The sequence below is a fragment of the Hemibagrus wyckioides genome, linkage group LG10 (assembly GCF_019097595.1).
Source record: "Hemibagrus wyckioides isolate EC202008001 linkage group LG10, SWU_Hwy_1.0, whole genome shotgun sequence".
Taxonomy (NCBI): Eukaryota; Metazoa; Chordata; class Actinopteri; order Siluriformes; family Bagridae; genus Hemibagrus; species Hemibagrus wyckioides.
The window spans coordinates 23,950,167-23,976,022 of record NC_080719.1 but is presented as its reverse complement, the minus strand read 5'-3'; the positions used below and the strand labels follow the sequence as shown (position 1 = coordinate 23,976,022).

At 39.9% G+C, this 25,856-nt stretch overlaps 1 protein-coding gene across 9 annotated transcripts in view; it reads left to right on the top strand.

Annotated features, from left to right (window-relative positions):
* LOC131360348 (cAMP-specific 3',5'-cyclic phosphodiesterase 4D-like) overlaps positions 1 to 25,856 on the top strand; it is a 77,387-nt gene that overhangs the window by 26,886 nt on the left and 24,645 nt on the right. For 2 of the 9 annotated variants that reach the window (XM_058400720.1, XM_058400717.1), the window contains exon 1: positions 8,755 to 9,191. The exons of 4 other annotated variants lie outside the window; for them this stretch is intronic. In XM_058400720.1, the coding sequence (XP_058256703.1) occupies positions 8,977 to 9,191 (215 nt within the window). In that variant the 5' untranslated portion in view covers positions 8,755 to 8,976. Of the gene's footprint in view, positions 1 to 8,754; positions 9,192 to 14,723; positions 15,499 to 23,518; positions 24,505 to 25,856 lie in introns of those variants that run through there. 3 more of the 9 variants (XM_058400725.1, XM_058400723.1, XM_058400724.1) reach the window with 3 other exon arrangements.

Genomic DNA, 25,856 nt, shown 5'->3' with positions numbered 1-25,856 from the left:
TGATAATGATGATTAGACGCCTTCTCACTTTCTTCACCTGAAGATGTGTGCTGAAAGACAGTAATGTAGGTGTACCTGGGTAACATATGAAGAATTGAGAACAAGTGTACTGAGAAATATAGCTGTGTTGTAGTTTACACAGCTGGAAATATTCACTGTTCACTATACCTGGGTCTTTATATATTGTATATATCATTAATATATGATTGTGAATAATAATCTGACAAATTTTATGACATCCAGTTAAGCATATATTTATTATGTGCACTTTTTAAAGGTCTAGAAGCCCTGTGAAAATATCAAAAGTACCTTCAGGATTGGAGGTTAGTTTCCTACCTCAATTCTGTGTGCTCGGAGTCTGCATGTTCTCTCTGGGGGTTTATTCATGGTACTCTTGTTTTCTCCCCCAGTCCAAAGACATGTTTTTTAGGCTGTTGTCCATAGTGTATGTGTGTGTGTGTGTGTGTGTGTGTGTGTGTGGGTGGGTGGGTGGTTGGGTGAGTGTGTCCAGGGTGTTCCCCGCCTTGTGAGTCCCCCGGGAAAGACTCCAATCTCCCTGTCACCCTGTGTAGGAGTACAAAAATAGATGGATGGATAATACAAACACCAATATGACTCATTTTCATTTCTCTTGACTCTAATTTCCTTATACTTTGTCCATTTTTTTAGACAGGAAAGGGAGATTTTATGTGGCTGTGCACAGCTTCTTGGGTAAATGAAGCTGAGGAAAGTGGTCTGAAGTAACTATGTTTGTAAATAGATTGATGTTGGTATTAACAGAGGGCATGAAGGACTAGGTGTAGGTTAATTTCACATTCAGGCACCGATATCCCATTTTGTAAATGAAGTTGTTTTGCTGTTATTTTTTGTGCACTTCCTCTCAAGGTTTTAAATTATTCATGTATGTTTGGTTTTTAATTAATTTGTTAGATATAAAATGTTTTTTTTAGTGTAATGTAGTCTGTATTCTATAATAACTATACTGTTGATAAAATATAATATAATATAATATAATATAATATAATATAATATAATATAATCATTAATCTTATAATCTTATATATAGATATATATATAGACATATATTAAATATTCATTTGTTTATTTTTTATTTGTTTGTTTTTATTTATATTGGAATATACACCTTTGGTGTCTTGATCTCCTCAGTATGCTCTGATTAGTGTTTGCATCTTAGCCTGTTTGCCAGAGCAGTGTAGACTGGACTCTCCTAGCAGTTTGACCCTTAAGAGCAGTAAAGTATGAGATGATGTGAGATGAGATGAAGTGAGATGAGATGATTTGAGATGAGGTGAGATGAGATGATGTGAGATAAGATGAGATTATTTGAGATGAGATGATGTCAACTGAGATAATGTGAGAACCTCAGACCGTGATAGCATGCTAGACAAGACATCGCTAAATAAATATACACGAGATAAAATGATGTGAGATGAGATAAAGATGATGTGATGATGTGAGATGAGATGAAGATGAGATGATGTGAGATGAGATGAAGATGAGATGATGTGAGATGAGGTAAGATGAGATGATGTGAGATGAGATGAAGATGAGATGATGTGAGATGAGGTGATGTGAGATGAGATGAAGATGAGGTGAGATGATGTGAGATGAGATGATGTGAGATAAGATGAGATTATTTGAAATGAGATTATGTGAGATGAGATGATGTGAGATGTGATGATGTGAGTTAAGATGATGTGAGGTGAGGTGAGATTATTTGAGATGAGATGATGTGAGATATGATGATGTGAGAACCTCAGACCGTGATAGCACACTAGACAAAACATTGCTAAATAAATATACACGAGATGGGATGATGAGAGATGAGATAATGTGAGATGAGATGAGATGAGATGAGATGAGATGTACCATTATTAATCCCCTGTAGGAAAAATACACGTTGACATACCAGCACAAGTAAGAGGAGTAACATCAAAAAAAACCCATACCCTTAGAAAAAAGCTTCAGTATTTTAGACTAGGACTGTCCTTCAAGCTAAACTGAGACATTAAAAGACTTAACATTCCATTTCATATTACTGGCTATCTATGTTGATGGACACTGGCAACTTGTCGAACTGTAATGGATACTCGCTCTTATGTTTTGTTCTCTTCTGCCTCTCGTAGGTGGCAATCACCTGTATTCCTTCTTGTGTGCATGTACATGCGTGTCAGTGACTGTATGATATAGTATCTGATATAAATATGAGTTCTGTTAAACAGTATGGCATTCCCTGTCCATCTCCAGAGCCTGTGACCTGCATGCTCTTTCTTGGCTCAGTTAGCTCGCTGTACATCCTCGACACTTCTGCTCTCTCTGTTCCCCAGACTCATGAGCACTGAAGAAAAGAGCACAGGTTTCCAGACTACCAACCAACCGACTAGCTAAAAGGACATCCATGTATTCCATCAATCCCATGGCAGATGCTTTTTAAACCCCATCATGTTTGCTGTGCTGTTCCAGGACATCCATTTTAGTTATCTGTCTGTGACTAACCCAAACACAAAGACACACCTCTCAGCGACAGGGGCAACAAGTTCCAACTTGTTAGAGATGCAAACTCAAACTCAATTTTCTCACGAAAGGGGTTCGTCTGTGGGCAGTGCCCCAACTGAGATAGATAGTCTCTATGGATACCTGCCTCACAGGATGTTGTGCATTGTGGTGTCACAGAGCCACAGTAATCATGTAAAAGCCCCAGTGCGAGAGCACAACTCATCGTCTGGCGGGAAAGCAAAGCATTTAACCCTGATGAAGACAAGTATGAGTCATGAATTCCGTGAAATATCACACTGCCTGGAAACATCTTTTTCTGATGGTTTATTATAGCTTAATCACCGCAGCACAGGTAGCACATCACTAATCAACTAATTAAGGAAAGATTTTAGTCTTGTTGCCAAAGACTCTATTAATTCGTCACCCTATAGATTACCCTATAGATTGGCCTATAGATTAGCACTCATCCTATAGATTAGCACTCAGCCTATAGATTAGCACTCAGCCTGTAGATTAGCACTCAGCCTATAGATTAGCACTCATCTTATAGATTAGCTCTCAGCCTATAGATTAGCACTCAGCCTATAGATTAGCACTCATCTTATAGATTAGCTCTCAGCCTATAGATTAGCACTCAGCCTATAGATTAGCACTCATCAAGAATCGTAATCGTTTTTTACTGTTCTAACGTAAGAAAATGGGTGCTTGCTTTTAAAGATGCTTTCTTATAAAACATCTCTGCTTCTCAGAATAATTCTTCCAGCATAAAATTACTGTATAATGTCGCTCTGGATAAGAGCGTCAGCCAAATGCCAGAAATGTATAAGACTTAAATGTGATCTAACATTTTGGGGAGACTATGTATTCATACAGGTGTTTGAGTAGCTGGTAAAATAATCCCATCAGACATGGGTAACCTTTTCAAAACCAAAAATACGAGAGCCATTTTTCCTTGTATGTGTCTTCCAAGGTGTTGTTGTTGTGCATCCGCTACGATGAGCGATGTGTGATTTGTCCCCTCACAGCCGCACTGTTTGACTTCAGTCAACATGATGTTCTTTAGAGATTCTGACACGCTGTTTGTTAAGCCATGGCTCGAGACGAATTGATTAGAAACTTTGCTCTCAGCGGCGAATTCGTCATGGCACAGTTTTAGATCTCTGCCTCTGCCTACAGGGGGAGAGACATGACCGGGTTTAGTGCCTCTCGACGGCATTAAATGTTACGTGATTTAGCCTAAATCGTACACAAGAGGGCAGCGTCTTCCAATAATTGCTCCAAATTTGTTTTTCATCAGTACAACAATATATTTAAAAAGTGACTGCAAATGACCGTAAGTCTTAGAAATAGCAACGGTTCAGTTCAAGAAGGCCAGCCCCTTTTTGGATGAACAAACTGTAGTCAAGGCACAGTTTTCCCGTAGTGTTAGCAGACAGACGAATTTAAACAAAAGGGACCATTCACTTTGTTCTTAGTCTCTTAAGCATAAGCTGAGACCACTGAAGGTCACCGAGTGTCAGAGACTCTTCTCTTTTTTTTACCTGAAATAAATCTCTCTCTGGTTGCCAAGGCAGTTTAATAGGAAGCTGGGATTTCACAGCACTGCTGTATTGTCGTGCTAGTTACATGATGAGACTCAATAGATTGATGCTTATCTGAAAAGCAACGCAAAACTAAACACTTTTACATTTAAATATGTTTCTTCTAACGTTGTATGACTTCCGTGTGCTGCTGAAGGATTGTTACTCCCATGCACAGGTTAACCCTGGTGAACTGGTGCAGCGAATTAGAAAGCTCGGTTTGATCCGTAGCGTGAAACATTGGACTGTTTACTGACTGAATCTCTCTTGTCATGCATAGTGAATAAAAGGCTCTGCATAGAGAAAAGGAAAGAATGTGTTTCTACAGCAATGGCCTTGGTTCAGGCTACTGAACTCTAGTACTTGCTGCGCTAACCAATCAGCTCACAGATTTCTCTGTTGCTTCACTTGTCTGTTCGTAGTACACATTTATTTTGCCCACGTAATGTCAAGAGGACATTATGCGGTTTGGAATTCATACCCAACCCTGAGCTGGCCATTAAAATGGACCTGGACCTCCTTAAAGGGCATTTATACCGAATAAGAATAAGAACACACATACACACTACGTAATTAAATAAATAAGCAGCAAACATTACATAATAAAATTGCCATCGAACCTAAATGATCGTAAAACTCTGACCTAGCGAGATTCTTAGCGAGTGTAGACATTGTCAATCGGATTAAATTCCTAATCTCTGAATAGAACTTTATTAGAATTATACTTTGTTTCTAACCAAGGCTGCAGTGAGCCATGAAATTGAAAACTTCTTATCTCTTTAAAGCGTTAGTGTTCATATTGGCCCAAATAATATTTGTTCCCTAATGTAAAGTGTGTGTGTGTGTGTGTGTGTGTGTGTGCTGCCAAGTCAGAGAGCTAGTGTACGTGTGTAAGCTTCATGTAAGGCTGGGAATGTTCTCTAGGAGCCCCATCTGCTGGCTGGATTTGGCAAGCATTCACATGACAGCTGTGTATGAATAGGTGAAGAGGTCAGAACATTTTTGACCGCCACAGTAAATTATTGAGTATTTTAGGCTTATTAAAAACATTTGAATATATGTATATATATCTTTTTTTCTTTTCAATTTTGTTTTTTATGACAAGCAAGCATGTCACTCTGTCATTCCATGCATTCCAGCTTCTCTGTATTCAGAAAAAAAAATACAAAATCATACACAACAACATGTAGTGAAATGCTTTTTACGACTGTCCTACATTTGAAGAAGAGTATAAAGTAAAGTGTGTGGACAAGAAAGTATAGGGATTTAGGTAATAAAAATATATATGGAAAAATAGGAAGAATAAAAACTAACATAGTAGAAATTAAAGACATGATAAATTATGAAAAACACCAATATATAGATATATATATATATATATATATATATATATATAAGTGTATTATATATAAATATAATATAAACATAATTAATAATAATAATATAATACAATATATTATATCTAAATAATATAATAAAAATAATATAATAGTATAATAATATAATATCTATAATATATAATGATAATGATATAATATAATATTTATAAAAATACATAAATATGTGTATAAACATCTATAATAGATAGTATATACATGTATGTAGATAAAAAAGTCAAATATAAATATAAACGTAACGACAATAAATAATACGGTAAGTAAAGTGTCGGTGCAGTACGCACACAAAGATGTCCAGTGAGTGTGGTTATTGTGTGTGCAGAGTAGTGCAGAGTATACAAGTAGTGCAATTTGTGTGTGCAACAATCAGCTGAGGTAGAATGTAATGTTCATGTGTGGGGTAAGTCAAGAAAGTCCAGGTTCTAGGTGTTCTGGTTGAGGGCCCGAATGGCCTGCGGGAAGAAGCACCTCCTCATTCGCTCTGTGTTTGCCTTCAAGGAATGGAAACGTTTCCCTGACCGCAACAGAGAGATGAGTCCATTGTTGGGATGGCTGAGGTCCTTCATTATCTTTCTGGCCTTGGTCCAGCACCCCTTGCTGTATATAGTGTCCAGGTCAAGAAGCTCGGTGCGGATGGTGCGCTCGGCTGATCGCACCACCCTCTGGAGAGCTTGCCTGTCCTGCTTGGTGCTGTTTGCAAACCAGGCTGTGATGCTTCCCGTCAGGATGCTCTCAGTGGTGCAGGTGTAGAATGTCTTTAGCACCTTTGAGGGCAGTTTAAAGTCCTTTAGGCATTTAAGATAAAGACGCTGCCGGGCCTTCTTCACCAGGGTGTTGACATGACAGGACCATGTCAGGTCCCGCGTGATGTAAATACCTAGGTACCGGAAACTGTCCACTCTCTCCACTGGGGACCCGTCTATAGTCAGGGGCTGGTAATTCCTCTCCTGCTTGGTGCTGAAGTCCACTATCAGCTCCTTAGTCTTGCTGACGTTCAGGAGGAGATTGTTGACCTGGCACCATAATTCCAGGTTTCTAACCTCCTCTAGGTAGGTCGTCTCGTCGTTGTTGGAGATCAGGCCCACCACCACAGTATCGTCCTCAAACTTAATGATGTTGGTGGAGCTGGAAGTGGCCACACAGTCATAGGTATACAGAGAGTACAGCAGAGGGCTCAGAACACAGCCCTGGGGGGCTCCAGTGCTGAGGGTGAGTGAGGGTAAGACATGGTTGCCCAACCGTACCGCCTGTGGTCTGTCCGTCAGGAAGTTGGAGATCCAGCGACACAGGGATGGGCTGAGGCCCAGGATCTCCAACTTAGATCCCTTAGAGATTCGGTCCTGAACCTCTTAATGGTCACTAAGTGCTATAAATATTAATGACGCTGACGGTGTATGAAATATTTAGTACAATATTAGCATGCAGTTTGGGGTTTTGGATGAGGATTTGCACTTTACTCTGAGGATATAACTATCTTGTAGGTTTCCTCACTATGACAGGATTACAAATAAATTCTACACATCCACCATCTGTTTATTTCACCTGTTTCTGTGTTCTCAGTGTGTTTAATTATGTAATTTGTGTGTTTTGTCTGAGATGAAATGAGATGATGTGAGATGAGATGAGATGAGATGAGATGAGATTAGATTATTTGACATAAAATGATGTGAGATAAAATGAGATGAGTTTAGACGAGATGAGATTATTTGAGATGAGATGATGTGAGATAAGATGAAGTAATGTGAGATGAGATTGTTTGAGATGAGGTGATGTGAGATAAAGATGAGTTGAGAGTATTTGAGTTGAGATTAGATGAGATAATGTGAGATGAGATGAGATTATTTGAGATAAGATTATGTGAGATGAGGTGATGTGAGATTAGATTAAATAAGGTGATGTGAGATGAAATAATGTGGGATAAAATGAGATGAGATTATTTGAGTTGAGATGATGTGAGATGAGATGATGAATGAGAATTTACTCTGTCATGCTCTTTCTCTCTCGCTTTCCCCTGATTGGCCACATGCTCCTGTCCGTCACTCTGTAGCCATGCCTCTTTCATGCCTAAAGCTGGCTCATCTGAGTGACTTGTAGCAATAATTACATTTTTATATAATAAATAAATATAATAATTATCAATACAATTATATTTTTAACAAAAAAGAAATATATATATTTTAGCTTTAATCAATACCGATGGGCCCCAGAATTATTGTCCCCTTTTAATAAAAATGTCCAAATCCTTCATAGTTTATCTTAAGCACAATATTCTTAGCTAAATTTACATTTACAAAATGATTATAATTACCCTTTACTGAATGTTTACTGAATGCTCAGTATTGTCTGGATTCTGTTCTTATTAAGTGAATTGTTCTTTTGAATTCAGTAGGGTTGAAATCCTGATATCACCAAGGCTATCACAAAACGTCGCTGGCGAAAATTCCCATTTCTGCGATCCACCATCTGTTTATTTTATGAGAATGCTTTTTGGCAGTGAATGAGGAAGGGAATTTACGTGTTTGCAACCTCGTATTTATACTCCCGGGAAAGCGGAAATCTTTCCAGAGCTGAGAGAAACCTAGTGTAATGATATAATGATATCATTTTACAAGTTTGTTTGTATTGTCAGTGTTCCTTGGAAATGTAACTACCTGTTAGTATGGTTATAATTTTATGTTATTGGCTTTGCTACTGACTGGTGTCATATTTGTCGAGTTTACTATATAAGGGCTTACTATTCTGAAGAATATTATTGTATTGGGTGACTGGGCAAATAAATGGCATAGGAGGTTAGAAAATTTGAGGAAACTCCATTGTGACTCCACAGCTGCTCTTTTCTTTCTCTTTTTTTTCCACTCTCATATGACTGAGTGTGTGTGTGTTGCTAGCAGGCTGGCAAAGCAGACCATAGTCTGGGAGAAAGTGTGTGTTGTGGCCTAGGACAGGCCAGCAGTTTGGAAAGAGCAGTGGCCTGCAGAAACGGGGTGGTTAATGTTTATATACACACAAGCTGAGAAAGGAAATGATTCCCTTTTACTCCAACCATACAGTCCTTTGTGGGCTTCCAGGCCAAGCCACCCCTTCGCCTTGTCCGCCATTTCTCCTCCCTAATTTTCTCCAACCGCAGCCTCCCAACTCATGCAGCCTAACCTCCCAGTAATTCATCCGGCCATATTTAGGCAGGGGGGGGAGGGAGCGAACTCTTGTAATGTAAATAAAACCAGGAATGGACGGGAGGCGATGAGTTACATTCATGTGTGTGTGTGTGTGTGTGTGTGTCAAAACTACTCAGCAGCTCCTGTGAGTTAAGTGAGACTATCCTGAGTCTGACATGGGACCTCTGGAGAAGGAATACATTTCTGTTTGACACTTTATCAAGCTCTCGTGCCAGCTTGTGCAGGGTTTCTGAGGATAAGATCAAGGAATACCGGATATCCATTGAGTTTAATTCAGCCTGGAGGAGATCAAAGACACTAGGGAGCATGAGTGGGACGCAAGAAGAGGACAGCTCTCTTGTAATGGCAGCCCAGGCCATCAAGCTGAAGCCAAGATCTTCAGGAGGTTCTCCGTGCGAATCCCCGAACACTAAACTGTCTCCACGCAACTCTCCACGCAACTCGCCAGTGCTGTTCAGGAAACTTCTGATGAACCGGAGTATTGTTCTTCAGAGGCGCTTCACTCTAGCCCATACACCCAGGTATTACCCAACTCTTTTTGCCCTCTGAGCAAACGTTCTTCGCATGAAAGATCTGCAGCGTGGTCATCTTATTCAGATGATTTGAAATATGTAGGGCCTTTGTTGCAATCAGCGTCACATTGCCGGTCCGCTTCTGCACATCATGCAACTTTGAGCATCACGAGGAAGCTCGCAGGCACAAAACTCTGTGGTGTTGCTTAGGTATTCTGCTGGTAAAAGCAGGAGACGTGTTTCTGCAGCCAGCCGTGATGCGCGCGAAGAAAAGGCTCTTTTGTTTTCGTGTTAGGTTCAGACCTTTTCTTCTGCCTCAGGTGTTAGAGTTCAGTGTTCACTAGGGACACTTTATAAGCAGGCTCTGTTTTGCCCCTCTCATCTGGATCTGGATCTGAAGAAGAAGAGAAAAAAAAAGATCTGACCCAAGCTTTGTGGATTTCATGAAGCCTCCCTTAACTTCTCATATTAATGTTATTACTTTTAGTATATGAGCTTTTCAGAATAGTAAGCCTAAGTGCAGCGCTATGCTGGATTAAAATATCATTTATTTCTTTTTAACGTATGTTTTTTTCACGTGATATCATCAAGCGGTGGCTTTTTTAAGATCCTCAATTAAAAGGCTTTGTATGAGGAAGGCTTTGTCATAAAGAAACGATAAATGCAGCAGCAGTCCATCAATCCGTCTTTGCAGACACTGTCCAGTGTCCAGACAGTGTAACTCCGCTCAGAGTTTACAGATGAGTACGATTGGACAGACGTGTCTCTGATCCTCATATAAACATTTCCGTTTGCTCAGATGCTATTAAACTGTTTCCGTGGAATCTTACATAAGAGGTGGGTTTTTTTTTTGTTTCTACCGAGGTCATGACCGGCAGATTGTCCAGAACACCATCTGGAAATGTAGAATGGAAAGGTCTTTACGCATGAGATAGATGTATATATATATATATATTCTGTGCAGATACGCTATAGTCAGGAACAATAGGATCAGTCATTGTGGAGATATTTCACCTCATTATGTTGAACATCAGATTCTGCTACATTGATTCTGTGTGTGTGTGTGTCTGTCTGTGTCTGTCTGTGTTTGTGTCTGTCTGTATGTCTGTCTATGTTTGTGTGTGTGTGTGTGTGTGTCTGTCTCTTTCTGTGTGTTTGTGTGTGTGTGTGCGTGTGTGTGTGCATGTGTGTGCGTGTTTGTGTGTGTGTGTGTGTGTGTGCGTGATTGTGTGTGTGTGTGTTGGCTTCCAAATCTAGCAGTTTCTATTGCTGTGGAACTGAAGGCTTTAGATAATCATCCTGTCTGATTTGTTCAGCTCTTGAATCTTTCTCACACAAATCAACTGCGCACTATTTACGTCCTTATGTTCAAGTGTCCTCATTAATCATCAGAGACAGGGACAAAAATGTCTGAAAAGAACGAGAGCCAGAAAATTTGTGAAAAAGAAAAGCCGTTCATTGTCGTGTCGAGTTTTTCAGCCGCTAAATCTCATCTAAACTGTTTAGGGAACTGAAAGAGATTCAGACCAATGAGATGTTAGTCGTGAATGAACGGAACGGATGTGGACGAATAACTTCATCTAAAGGTAAACAAGACTTAACAGGGATTTATTTCTTTTTGTGTTTATTTATTCTCTCAGTCGCATGCTCAAATAATATCTGTATTTGACGTAAAGGGTGGAAATAATAATCAATGATTTGTGGTGTGATTCTTCTCTCAAACATACATGAAGGAGAAGTAATGGAAAGATTTCTTTAAGCAGGATGATCAGTTGGACCAAATGTTTTGACCAAAATATAAATACACATGAAATAAAATGTTCATTCATATAAATCACACAACACACCATAAAAAAAGTGCCGAGTCTGATAAAGAAGACGCACTCGAACAGCATGTGTCCTCTAAGCTGCCATTATCACTGATAAGCTCAAGTGTCCGAAAAGATAAAGAGAGCATTTACTTCTTTAGGAGCAGCTCAAACAGTGCCAGCTAAAGATAAACGTGGCTGTGAGAACATACGGTGGGTGAGAAGTGCAAAACAAATGAACAGATCCAAACACACAAGAACGAATCAGACAAAGAGAAAAAGGTAGGTATAGTTTTTGCAGATGGAATTCTTCCCTCTGATTGGACGAGACATCTGTCACTCAGGATCTACAGGAAGTAGGAAATTGTGTATCTAACTGTATTTCTTGTACATGTGTGGAGTTCTGCCTTCACTTTAAACCATTTGTTCTTTTGATCTTTAAATCTTTTAAAGAGAATAACAAATATTCTCTATATATTTATATTTATAAGAAAATGGAGTTCATTCAGCGCTACTGTGAGGAATATGGTGTGATGTTGGATATACTGATAGTGTATCATGGAGTAAAGATTAGTTTGTGATCTCTAAAAACACACCAGGAATGTTTCGGAGACCAAACTATTCCAGATTAAAGGATGTAAGGAGCGCTATAAGAGCAGAGCTGTGTTCATACACACACCAATCCACTTTCTACTGCTGCAGATACTGCTGGACTTCCTGTAGATCCTGAGAGACAGAGGTCTCGTCCAATCAGAGGGAAGAACTACATTCGCAGAAACTATACCTACCTTTTTCACTTTGTCTGAATCGTCCTAATCTTTTTAATAACCACGAGCTGACTGTTTCCATACATCAGCATGGAAGAGCTATAGACCATAAACAAGTTCAGGATAATTGATTTATATATCAGTGCCTTTCAGGATTTCAGGATTTTGCGATTGCAGATATTTTACATAAAAAAACAAGCATGATATTCTGAGCAGCTTACTTGTCATGTGACATCACAACATCACATTTAGCCAAAGCCCTCCTCCAATCAAACATGAACAGCGATCATAGAAAGTTATTACACATGTGCCTTCACTGGTAGGAGTTTAAAGAAGAATCCTGTGTTTGCAATTTCATGTTTTTTAATCTGTTTATCTGAGTGAGTCATTTCATTTCGGGCATTTGGTAGACGCCCTTATCCAGAGCGACTTACAGTTTCTCTCGTTTTATACAAGTGAGGGTTAAGGGCCTTGCTCAGGGGCCCAGCAGTGGCAGCTTGGTGGACTTGGGATTCAAACTCACAACCTTCTGATCAGTAGTCTAACACCTTAACCACTAATTATTACATCCCTATGTCTCTGTTACTATAGAAATTAGCTGTTACTATAGAAACAATAAGGTATTCAAACGAGTGTAAACTTATGATTTGTCTCATATACAGCGCTTTTGTCAAAACTGTAAAGAAAATTAAACAACACTCGATTCAGATCAACTAGATTTGTAATATCCTGTCAAATCCATCCCAGCTGATATCAATAACATGACCAGTCAACTTTTCACAAGGACTGCTCTTAATTCTGTAAAATGTCTTGATTAGTTACAAAAAAATATGAGCTTGTGAAGATTCATATAAACTCAAATGATCACTGATGATCTGGAAGTCCAAGAAAGAAATGAGCTCCACACCACCACTACAACTTTAACCCTGCTACCTTTTCCTGTGAACTGAACGATGCAAAATTACGTGAACAAGCATATAGTTCTAGACGCTTCCTGATTTTATGTACTTTCACTTTTAAGGGTGGACATGTTAACACAAGACCACTACTTCACCTTATGATCATTTTCCCACAGATCATTAATTCTGTTTTTGTTTCTGGTTTGAGTAAATTCTTCCCCTCCAGTTTCCTTACTAGCCATAACATCTGTCTGGCTTAGTCACGTCTTATGATGTGTATATGACCATGAGGAGTTTTGGGAATCCAGCTGTGCCTCAGATAAAGAACAAGGCTCAATCTGTCAAGCTCATCAGCAATTCTGTTATACTGACTAATCGACCTGCGGTTTCGTTAAACACAGGAGCAGGAGGTATTTTCCTAAGAACAGGATGATAGAGGTGGGTGAGAAATGCCACTGGAATGAGTATGATGGAGGTTCTGGAATGGAAGAGGGAATACTCTAGGTTAGCATACATGATTCATGTTTTTTGGCACCAGTCCTCACTCAGATCTTCGTCTTCATTCTTTCAAGTGCCAGGTTTGCTTTTGTTTAAAAAAGAGCCACAATGTTTCCTGTGGGTTAGTGAAGTTAAAGCTAGAGTATTAGGTCGTTAATATAGTACGTTTATTTTACTTGAGCTTTTTTAAAAATAAAATATTTTAATTTTTGATTACCGTTATAGAGCAAAAAGGGGGGTTTACCCAAGGCAAATATTTAAATACTTATTAAAAACATTTAAAAAGGTTATTTATTAAAGTAATAATGTAAAAAAAAATAATTACTTCAATGAATAAACTTTTAAAATGTTTTAAAAGTATTTTAATGAAATTATTTATTTATTTATTTATTGCAAGACCAATTCAAATCATTTTCCTCTCAAAAGTCAGCACTTCAGATGCCTTAGTCAAAAGGCAGCAATGTCTGAGACAGCCAAGACGAGCAACATATCAGCTATCTTTAGTTTTAAATCCTTTACATTTTTAAAGGTTATTTATTAAAGAAATAACGTAAAAAAAAAAACACTTCAATAAATAAACTTAAAATGATTTTTAAAAGTATTTTAATTCATTAATTAATTAATTTCATTATTTATTTATTTCGTTATTTATTTATTAGTTATTTTTTAGTTTTATTAATTTATTTCAAGACTATTTCAAATCATTTTCCTCTCGAAAGTCAGCACTTCAGATGCCTTAGTCAAAAGGCAGCAATGTCTGAGACAGTGAAGACGAGCAACATATCAGCTATCTTTAGTTTTAAATCCTTAAAAGGAAACAGTGTGGTCCAGGTCTGTAGATTATGCCAGCCAAAACCCATAGAGCTATCACAGTTGATCAGTGACGGTTTAACTTGCAGAAGCATGTCCGGGTAAGCCACGAGCTAGCTGAGTGAGCTAGACTAGCTAGCCAGGTCATTTTATAGAACAAGAGCTCTTTATTAAACTTCGATGCTCGACAGATTCGATGCGCGCTCGCTGTGTTAAATATAATAAAGTGCTGCTGCAGCCTACAGACAGCACTCAGAATAATGTGTATCTTTGCCTTAAACTTGTCTAAATTAGCATGAGCTAGCCAGCTAGTGAAACAGCAACAGCTTTTTGCCTCATTTTGCTAGCCAGCTAACATCAGATTTCATTATATAAGTTGTACGAGGTGGTGTTCACTTGGTTAATTAGCTTAAAAGTTTTTTTTTTTTAAAAAAAGGTTTCGAAGATATAGATTTAAACACTTTTAAGTAATGTGTCAACTCTGGACATATAATAAAGTCATTTGTAAAGTAATCACTCCAATAGTTTTATCAGATGACATATTAGTATTATTTTTTTATGACTACATTTACAGTTATTGCTAGAGTAGCTTTATTATAGCACAGTATTAATTATGCCCGTGGAAGGTGTGTGTGTGTGTGTGTGTGTGTGTGTGTTATTAGTGCCTCATGGGGATGTAACGTGCTTCAGTGTGTTAGGCTGGGCCAGTGTAGGCAGGCAGAGAGGAGACACCCAGTACTGGCTCCAACAAGTCAGAACTCACACACACACACACACAATGTGACCATGCACCGTGCTTCAGGCTTACAGTGCTCTTTCAGTTTAGTGACTCTCAAATATGTGCAACTGGTCCCGGGATAAAGACAAGAGATTGTCGCTCTTTTGTCCTTTTCTCTCCTTTCCATTATATAATCTGAAGCCTTTTCTGGTTTCCAACTTTGGATACACAGCCAGAGTAAAACAAATATGGAAATTTAGCAGGACCTCGTACCCCTAGCAGACGTCTCCTGGGATCACGCAATTCCCTGCGCTGAGGAAAAAGGTCGACGCTCCGTAAAAACCCATTTTCCTTTTTCGTCCCATCACTTTCACATGCTCGGGGGGGGAGGAAGAGGATTCTCAACAAGTCCGTGACGCTCGCATGCAAACAGCTCCACGTTGAGAAAGTTCCCGGTCACGACTAAGACGATGTGAACCTCTGCCTCGGATTTAGAGTCGACTTTCCTAAAATACATCATGAACACAACAGAAAGCACAGCTGAAGCTCTTCGAGTCTAGACTCGGACACGCTACCTGACCGAATCTTCTCTTGACCTCTTGCTTCTCTCGGGTCATCCAAACTGTTTTGGCGGGGCTTCACAAAATGTGCCTTGCTCAGAGGAACGCAGCAGAGCGCACGTCTGTAATCTCTTGCTAATTGAACCTCTCCGTGTGGTCATCTGAACGTTGGAATGATGCACAAAGATCTCCGATTATTCCGTAAAAGTTCTCTGTTTAACTTCGGCTCTGGACGTAGAAGACACTCCTGCATTGGGTAGGTTTCTGTTTAGCGGTCATGTTCAGTCATCGTGGTTATTTTTTATTGTTATTGCTAAGAGTCTGATCTTGATAAAGTGGACATAATATATGTGAAATCTAAGGATAGTTATGGTTCTGTTCGTTAATTGCGAAGGGAAAAGGAATGAATCAGTCACTTCCTTGCTGAGTGAATGAAGCGCTTTACAATCTGATGTGAGTGGAAGTGTGTCTATTGTGATTATTGAGGTTTTATTAACATGTGTGTCCTTCTATTGTTTCATGTTTTTTTCCCATTGACGTGTGTATCCATTTCGACCCGTTTCATGATGATAATCAGTACACAGTCTGTTTGCTTTGTCTTCATGCTGTATGTTCTGTGTGGAGATGGAGATCAATGTTAGGCTGCTGTCAGCGCCTGTGGTGTTAGCGCATGTGGGTCCAGGACAGGGCTGTACTGGGGGAAGGGTTTGCTTAGGATAATGACATACACACCACGGTCCCACTGTCAGCCTGGCACAGCCGAGAATGCTGAGAGTGATGTCAGATTCGGACAGAACGTCCAATGCGCTTGTGACACAAAGCGCAGTGTTGTCCTCGCTATGGCTCGGTTTAGGTTCCCGTGGCGCAGCAGATGTACTCGTAGGAATATGCAAAACATATGCAAAAATGAAACAGAAGACAGAAAATAAACATAGGCAAGAAGAGGGGGAAAAAATCTCTCTTTTCTTGCATTGTGTTTATATGTGAAAATATTCAAGTGACAAATGTTTGGTCGAATGTAGTACTTCTTAAGTTGACTTTAATTACATTAGCATACAGAAAAAGTCAAGCGCCCAGAGCTGGGGTCCTCCTGCACTATTATTATGTACAAATGTGGATTTTTTTTATTATTTATTTTCTCACTGCAGTTCTTGCAGGCTCTTTATACTAAATAATATTCCACTGCATTTCATTACTTTTAAGATTAACGTTCTAGCGGCTCCCAACGTAGCACAACCAGAGATCGCAGGTAAGATCCTGACCACAGCCACAATGGTGTTAACCGTGTCCCCCTAATGCTGTTTTTCTACCTTTATTTTTCTACCTAAATGTAATCAGTTTTAATTTTACACTTCATCACTTCTGGGAAAACAATTAATATTTTGAAAGATATTTAAAGATTGATCAAAATCAACATGTTTTTTACAATTAAATGCCAAATGAAAGTAGTAGTATATCTCGAACATTTCCTTTTTAGGAGGAAATGTCCAGTATGTTGAAAGACCTCATAGCTATCGAGCCACCGAGACTTATCAATGAATTAATTAGTTTATTTCTGTGAAGGGTTGAAGGTTACTATGCTTTGCCATGCTAGATTTTATGTTTAAGGGTAAAAGTGGTTTATACAACCAAACGCAGAGCCTGACGTATTCTTTGAAGCTTGACACCTGAGATCTCGAAAGCACTTCGAGTGTAGAGTTGACGGAGTGAAGAGGACAACCCCGTCTCTGTGTTACTTCAGAAGTAAAATGTAATAATAAAACTGGCCAAACCCAGCTGGGTTATTCTTAGATGTGGCCTTTTTTAGAGAAAGGCCGACCCACTCTCCCTCTCCAGATCCCGTTTCCTTTTCTAATCCCTTCCAGATGTGCTGATGTCACAGACTTAAATGCATCAAAGTCAGTCTTCAAAGTGTATATCGACTTGCGCACGACGAGCCTCTGATTTAATTACCCGGCCCAGGAGAGAAGAGCGATTCCTTCAGAGTCGCCGCATTCAGGATATCAACTTTCCGCCAGAAATATTTCCCATACCTAAAATAAATAAATAGAAACGAAAGAAAAAACCTTTTAACAACTATAGAGGCATTGAGGCTTCAGACGGGAAAGGAAATATCCAGCAGTAGTTTGGAGAATTAAGGCTTATGTGGCTTGGACATGTATAAAGAGCTCATAAGTATTTCTGAACAAAGTGTCCAGTGAGTAGATTCAAGGTCTTGGTTTGAATTCCCGGAGCGATTCACGTCATCTTTGTGGCCCAAGAGGATAAGAGAGAACGAGAGAGAACAATCAGGTTGAGAGATAGCAGTCAGTCGAGAGATACTCTTCTGTTGTCTGACTGCTTCGCTCTGTCCTTATAAAGATCTCTGCTGCATGCTTACTGTTCCATCAGATAAAAACTATCCTGAACATTAGGTTCTGCTTTATTTGGACAGTCCCCACGCGATGGTCTACAGATGGTCAGACTGTTAAAAAATTAAAAGGCTCGGCTAATATGAATGACGTGATCTGAAATGCGATTAGGATCAGATACTACACTGCTTTTCTTCCTGATTAGGATCAGGACGATGAAAGGAAACGTTTCCCTCATGTCCTGTCTAGACATTTTTGGGATGCGGTTTATAATGATGTATTGATTCTTCTAAGCTTAGAGACTGCTTAAAAGAGAGAAGTTAGAGACCAGTTATTGGTTAATTGAGTTACTGTAGACTTTCTATCAGTTACTGTAGACTTTCTATGACTTTGGAAAATCAGATAATTGCAAGATTGAGCAGGGGAAACAATACTACCCCAAATATCCATATGTATATTCCGATTTAAACCTGAAAAGGGCCTGGATTTAATTATGAGCCTTACGAGAGACACTGGGGTGATAAAAAAAAAAAAGAGGTAGAGATGCCAACAATGTTGATGGGTTTTTTATGTCACCTTCTTTAATCTCTGAACCCAGTTCCAACCAGATCAGTTTTCTGGTCAGTCGTGCCCAGACATACACACTGTTCTTCTTGGGGTGGTGGTAGCTCAAGTGGTTAAGGCTTTGGGTCATTGACCAGAAGATCGGGGTTCAAGCCCCAGCACTGCCAAGCTACCACTGTTGGCCCTTAAGCAAGGCCCACAACCCACCCTGCTCCAGGGGTGCTGTATCATGGCTGACTCTGTGCACTGACCCTAACCCAAGGCCACTTAACTTCTCTTTCTACCTCTCCTTATCAGGACTTGTTTCCTGCTGACTGTTAGATACAACTACATTTAGAATTGTTAGCCGAGTTTTGTTTGTTTTGTTTGTAGATGAATGCAATATCTCCTTTCTATACAGTACTTTTTCCTACATCACAATATCATAATTTAAACCACTGCGTGTGTGCTCAGGCACTTACTAAGGATGAATGAATGCTTCATCTTTCTATATCTGGTAAATTTCATATCTGACCCACTAGATAGTTAGACTACATTCCAGCTTGTATATCATTAATGACTACAAAACACGCTCTGATATCATCGGAGAGTTCATACACGAACACAGGCATGCTTCCTCATACTTAGCATGTACTAGGGGGGAAAAAGGAGAGAGGCAATTAATAAAACGATAACAGTGTGTGTGACTGGTCCCAAAATATCATCCAGTGTCTGGAACAGTTCCCAGAGTGCAGGCAGCAGTGTGATTACAGCGTCTGCCTGCGTCAATGCTCCATCCCGGGTCAGCGCATGGATGACCTCCCAATTGATCCCTAATGAACAAATCCAATGCACATTATATTTATTCTGCTCTCTCTCTCTCCCTCTCTCTCTTTCTCTCTCTCTCTCTCTCTCTCTCTCTCATACTTTTATTAGAGCACACAAAGAGTGTGTACTCTCACTAGCACAAAACCAATAACAGGCTGTTTTAGTTAAGCATGAAAGCTGTATTTAACTGACATGAAAGTGTTTAGTAAAAATTCTAATCTAAAGGAGTTGGTTTGATTTTTTTGGAGTGTGATACAGACCAGTTTTATGGCATGAGTATGGTCCGGCTTTTTTGACTGACCTCTTCTGGTCGAATTGTGAACTCATGGAAGGATTAAAGGATCTAAATATCTACATTAGAAAAGCTGCAGATTTCATAATGCTGTAAATTATCAAATGTATTTTCACACCAGTGTATTCATATATGCCCATGACACCATGTAAAAGCAGATAAACTGCAATACAGCATTTAACTAGTCGGAAGATGAGAAAGAAAACGTCTTGCATCTGTTTAGCAAGTCACTGTCCGATGAGGGCAGGATTTCATTTTCTGAAAACACAGAAAAGTTAAAGTGAGAAATAAAGGGCTTTATTTTCATCTTAAGAAAGCAGGATTTGCTGTTTGTCCAAAAAAAATCACATTTAATGTATGTCATCTACAGTCGCTTGGAAAGCAGGCAGACATGATCTTATTGAAAGACATAATCATGAATTATTTCAAAAAATAAAAATCATTGGTGTGAATTTGTTTCATTAGTTCTTAAGCAAGTAATTGTAATATTTTATGTGATGTCATAACAATTTTATTTATCTTATATAATATCATGACCAGTTTATATACACACATTATATTCACAAATGTTTTGGGACACCCGTCCAAATCATTGAATTCAGGTGTTCTAATCACTTCCATTGCCACAGGTGTATAAAATCCAGCCCCTAGGCATTCGGACTGCTTCTACACACATTTGTGAAAGAACGGGTCACTCTCAGGAGCTCAGTGAATTCAATCATGGTACCATGATCGGTTTCCATCTGTGCAATAAGTCCATTCGTGAAATTTCCTCACTACTAAATATTCCATGGTAAACTGTTAGTGGTAATATAACAAAGTGGAAGCAATTGGGGAACAACAGTAATGAAATGGTAGTCCATGTAAAATCACAGAGCAGGGTCAGCGCATGCTGAGGAGCACAGAGCGCAGAAGACCCCAACTTTCTGCAGAGTCAATAGCTACAGACCTCCAAACTTAATGTGGCCTTCAGATTAGCTCAAGATCAGCGTGTAGAGAGCTTCATGGAATGGGTTTTCATGGCTGAGCGGCTGAACCCAAGCCATACATCACCAAGTGCAATGCAAAGTGTAGGATGCAGTGATGTAAAGCTGACTGCCACTGGACTCTAGAGCAGTGGAGACATGTTCTCTGGAGTGACCAGTCATGCTTCTCTGTCTGGCAGTCTGATGGACGAGTCTGGGTTTGGCGGTTGCCAGGAGAACGGTACTTGCTTGTGTGCATTGTGACAAGTGTAAAGTTTGGTGGAGGGGGAATTATAGTGAGGGGTTGTTTTTCAGGGGTTGCACTCGGCCACTTGGTTCCAGTGAAAGGAACTCTTAATGCTTCAGCATTCCAAGACATTTTGACAAGACAATTTCATGCTCCCAACTTTGTGGGAACAGTTTGGGGATGACCCCTTCCTGTTCCAACATGACTGCACACCAGTGACCAAAGCAAGGTCCATAAAGACATGGATGAGTGAGTTTGGTGTGGAGGAACTTGACTGTCCTGCACAGAGTCCTGACCTCTGAATTAGAGCAGAGACTGCAAGCAAGACCTTCTCATCTAACATCAGTGCTTATGGTCAAAAAATTCCCATAAACACACTCCTAAACCTTGTGGAAAGCCTTCCCAGAAGAGTTGAAACTGTTATAGCTGCAAAGGGCGGGACAACTCCATATTACATTCATGTGCATGTAAAGGCAGATGTTCCAAAACTTTTGGCAATGTAGTGTATGTATTAGCATGCAATTCCCAGTCATACCTATAACCCCAGTTAAATCCAGTTTGTTATACTACAAAATGTAGTGTACAATTTAATTCAATACTTATAAAAGACACTGTAATCTAATCAGGGACAGCCTTGTGACTAACACAAGTTCCAGTATTTAGGTTTAGCGAAAAGAAACAATTATATCTCGTCTTTATTCAGCACTTTTATTTACAGTATTTCAGGAGATTTAGCAAACAGTGGGATGCAGTTAATTGGGATTGCATATCAGGAATCTAGACAATATACTCCATAATACTGAATTGAGGAAAAAAATAAATATTGTTGGATCATTTTATTTACAAGGAAGAATCAGAAAAGTCATTTTTCCCATCAGAAGTCCCATGCACTATATTTTTCCTCCTCCACTTCATTTGGAAACTGGTTGGAACGAATGAAAGTAATATTTAATAATGGGCTTTACGTATTTCGCTTACAGGAAACCTCGTGTATGAGGAAAACCAGGCACAGCATTTCAGCAGACGTGTGTGTGTGTATTTTGTTTGTTGTAGTTTGCAGAATTGTAAGAGAACTGCACTGAGAGGCTCCTATATCTGTCATGTCGTTTCTTCAGGCGTACAGGAAGTGACAAAATCTGGACAGGAATTGAGAAAAGGCTTAGGTTTAGGTCCTGTTTGTCTGCGAAATCAACGGTGGCTTAGTGGTTAGCACTGTTGCTTCACAGCAAGAAGGTTCTGGGTTCGAATCCTGGGTTTGAACAGACAGGGGTCTTTCTGTGTGGAGTTTGCATGTCCTCCCCTGCATGGGTTTACTCCGGGTACTCCAGTTTCCTCCACAATCCAAAAACATGTACATTAGGTTGATCGGTAATTCTAATTTGCCCATAGGAGTGAGTGTGTGTGTGGTTGTCTGTCTATATGTGTGGCCCTGTGATGGACTGGTGACCTGTCCAGGGTGTACCCCTGCCTTTCACCCAATGTGTGCTGGGATAGGCTCCAGCAGATCCCCATGACCCTGATTAGGAATAAAGCGGGTATAGAAAATGGATGGATGTATTTTCCAGAAATCTCAAGTGTCTTAATTTTGACTCATTCATCTTTCTGAAAGAATTTAAAAAAAAACATTTTGTGTTTTCAATAATATTGCTCAACAATTTTATGTTAAAATGTTGTCTGTTATTATCATTTTTTTTTTACAAAGAAAAGTTACTTAAAATGATTTTAGTAAGGACCTTTTCTAATAGCTTTGCTCAAAAATCTTGATTTTACATTCAATTTTAATCTTGCACTGGTACAAAAAATACAATGTCCTTATAACACACTAGGTGGCGCTATTCCCTTAGTCATGGAAGAGAATTTCCCGTCCCCATTATACACTACAGATTTGCAGGCTGCTTTTAAATCATTTGTGTTGTATACACAGGATTCAGAACCAGGTTTAGTTTCATCATACTGAACTATCTGAACAAATCCAGAGAAGTTAATGCAGTAATGTATTCACCTCCAGACTCCAGATGCATCAGAAATACAGAGATACAGTAGTACAAATAAGACAAGAAGTCTTTGAGAAAGGTAAACATGCTACTACTAGGCATAACAGTCTTCCACGTCAGATAAACTTATCAGTTACTCTGTTACAGGGCGGATTTTATTATCGCATGTACAAGAAGCTCCTTGAAAGGAAAGGAAGTTTTCAAGGATGCTGCGCTGGAAAATAAAGGATAACGAGTGATTAATGAATTGTACAATATATTGTACAGCACTGAAGAGAGAGAGAGAGAGAGAGAGAGAGAGAGAGAGAGAGAGAGAGAAAGGCAAGAGAGAACATTACAATAAATTTACTCTTGTCATATTTACATGAAGGTGTGTGTGTGTGTGTGTTTTGGTGTTGTCTGTACTGTAATCTGCACTCCAGCATGTGTTTGGCTTGGAGCCACAGAGCAGAAAGACACCCCTACATGTCCCCACTAACACTACTGACTAAGCAAATATTTATTCTAATTTCAGCAGGGCTCCATTTCAGCCCCGGGGGAACTAAAGTCCCATCATGTAATTAAACAGTCAGCCGTGTACACAACTCCTGCCCCCTGTGCCGGGCAATGATTCTGCATGAGCATGAAGGTGACCTGCCCTGGTGTTAGTTTTTATTTTAATTAAGGTATCGATTTATGATTGATCCAAGTTAAGCAGCCGGTCGTGTCATAAACTAACTTTGTTGAAGCATGTTGTTTTGGTTTTGTGTTAGAGAGAGAGAGAGAAATGGGAGGTGGGAAGTGGGAGAGAAAGGGAGAGTGAGCAAAAGGGGGGTGTGAGAAAAAGGGGGAGAGAGAGAGAGAGAGAGAGAGAGAGAGAGAGAGAGAGAGACAGACAGACAGACAGACAGACAGAAAGAGAGAAAGCGGGGAAGGAAAGAGAGAGAGAGTGAGTGAGAGAGAGAGAGAGAGAGAGAGAGAGAGAGACAGAAAGAGAGAAAGGGGGAAGGAAAGAGAGAGAGAGTGAGTGAGAGAGAGAGAGCGAGAGAGAGAGAGAGAGAGTATGTATATATTTTCTCTTGTATGCAGCAGCACTTTTTTCTTCAAAGAGTTAACACTGGAGACTTTCCAGGAAGACTGGAGCCTCTCATCCTGTGGGTCCTCCCCCTGTGTCAGTGCTGTGACCTCACTGTTCATCTGGCACTGGTTCAAGAACGCTAAAACACGTGCACACGGCTGCAAACACACACACACATACACGCTATATCAGGGCAGGGAGAGATTCACAGATGAGTTCAGCTGTCAGCTCCGGGCTGAGCTGAGACAGGGAGAGGGTTTGCAAATAAGAATCTGCAGAAGAAAGCAAGAGATAAAGAGAGACGCAGGAAATAGTGGGAAAATGGCGTGAAGATCAAGAACACTAACGGATCCACACAATAACACAGGAAGAGTGGTGGCAAAGAGGAAAGCCGGTCCTTTTTTTTGTTCCCCCTCTGTCTGGATGGTGTTAGATCTTTCTTTAAAGCTCTGCGTGTCATCCTGCATATGTAAACCAGTGGGCTGTGCTTTGTGCAAAATAGGCTTACCACAGGAATCGCACAAAAAGCCTAATTTCAGGAAGAGAAGGAAAAAACATGCGACACGCACGGCTCCGAGACGACAGGCACGGCTGAAAGAGCTCGGGTGGACCAACCTGCTTTTCTAGAGGAGGGATGAACGCTGAAGCCAAGAGAGACTTGAGACAGCGTGGAGGCTTCTGGACTGACTCAAAGGGAGTTGATTACTCATGCGACTTTGGTTTCTTGCTTTGTGACTTGTCAGAGATGGGAACCATGTGCGGCTTGAAGAGGGCATGGGCACACGTAAGGAAAAGCTAAAGAGTGCAACTAGAGGACAAATTCCCGGGAAGTGCGAGAAAGCCAAACGGAGGGAGCTATGAGTTTGCCGACTAACTGTGTCTTTCTCACTCCAGCTGACCGGGCTTTCAAAGTCCGAAATGGGAATATCTACGGATCGCCCTGCGCAGTAAACCGTCCGATCGACATCTTGCAGAAGCGCAGGCGGTAAAAATCTTTTCCCTCTTTTCTTTCAGTGAAACCACAGGTGGTAGAACAAATAAATAAATAAATAATCGCATGTGCAGTTTAGTAATAATCTGTTCCTGGTTTGTCACGCTGTGCTGCTTATGCTTTCTTTCTGTGAATGGTGTAAGGTAGAAGCTGAGCTTTTGGACACTTTGGTGCTCCAGTATGTAAATACGTGCAGCAGGTGAACACAAACACACACACCTTCATTCCTGTTATAGGGAACTCTGATTTGGTCTCAGAGTTCCAAATGAGAGTTTAGGAAAGTCTGAATGATGATTTTGCTTCATGTTAATTATTGAAAAGCAGTCGTTTCTATTTTTGTGCTCTAATGTTTTGATCTAATGTTATCAAAGGTTCTTTCATGCATGCCCCATTTTTTTAACACATACATGCTCTAGGTTATGAGTCTATATAATGATGAAGCTAATAATTTAAGACCTCAGGGACAAGCAGGAAGTGAGACTTATCCTGCTGTTTCTAACCAGATTTTACAACCTGTTGTATTGTGTCTTCCTCTCTACAGAATTAAACTCCATCTGGTGTGCTGGTTTAGGGATTCGGTCTAGTTTTGAACTCTCAATCTTAGCACGGTCTTCATCAGCAGATCTGATTTTAAACTCAGAACACAACAATGTTGTTGTTTTTTTTTTTGCCCTAGCATGCACGCCTTGTTTTATTAAAGCATCAGGTGCAAAACATCAGCGACCGTTGTTTCATGCTAATGTCTCTTTAGATTTGTGGCCCAACCAGAGAGGATTACTTCCTCTGAAATAAATAATACTAATACATGATTTTTATTACTTCCCCAGTTCCCATCATTGATAATAATAGTATATAGTCTAAAAGAAGGCACCACGAATGTTTACAAGAAGCCAGTGGGATCTTTTTCTGTTCTTTTTAAATTACACACCGGTTTACAACGTGCTTCGTTTACGTAAATGCTGGCCATCAGGAAAAAAACAGTCCCTTTTTTTAATCGAACCCTGCCATGATTCAACATGTCGTGTCATATAAGGAGCTCTTATAAATACTTTTGTGTCATTTCCTGTTGTTGAAGAAGCAGTGTCGTAGAGAAATGACACTGAGGGGAGCCGTTCGGGAGCGGATTCCTTAACAACTGATTGTATGTTTTCAATGGCAGGAAACTAATGGAACGAGCACCAGGAATTGTCTTTTTCGTTTGCGGTCTGCGTCCAACCCGATGGAATGTCTTTATGCATGCGTGCAGGTTCGCTGCAAGCTGCTGAAATGAGGCCAGAGCTGTTGTGTGCAAACTATTGTGCCACTACAACAAGCTTTCCAGCTTTGTCGTCCAAACCAGGGCGAGA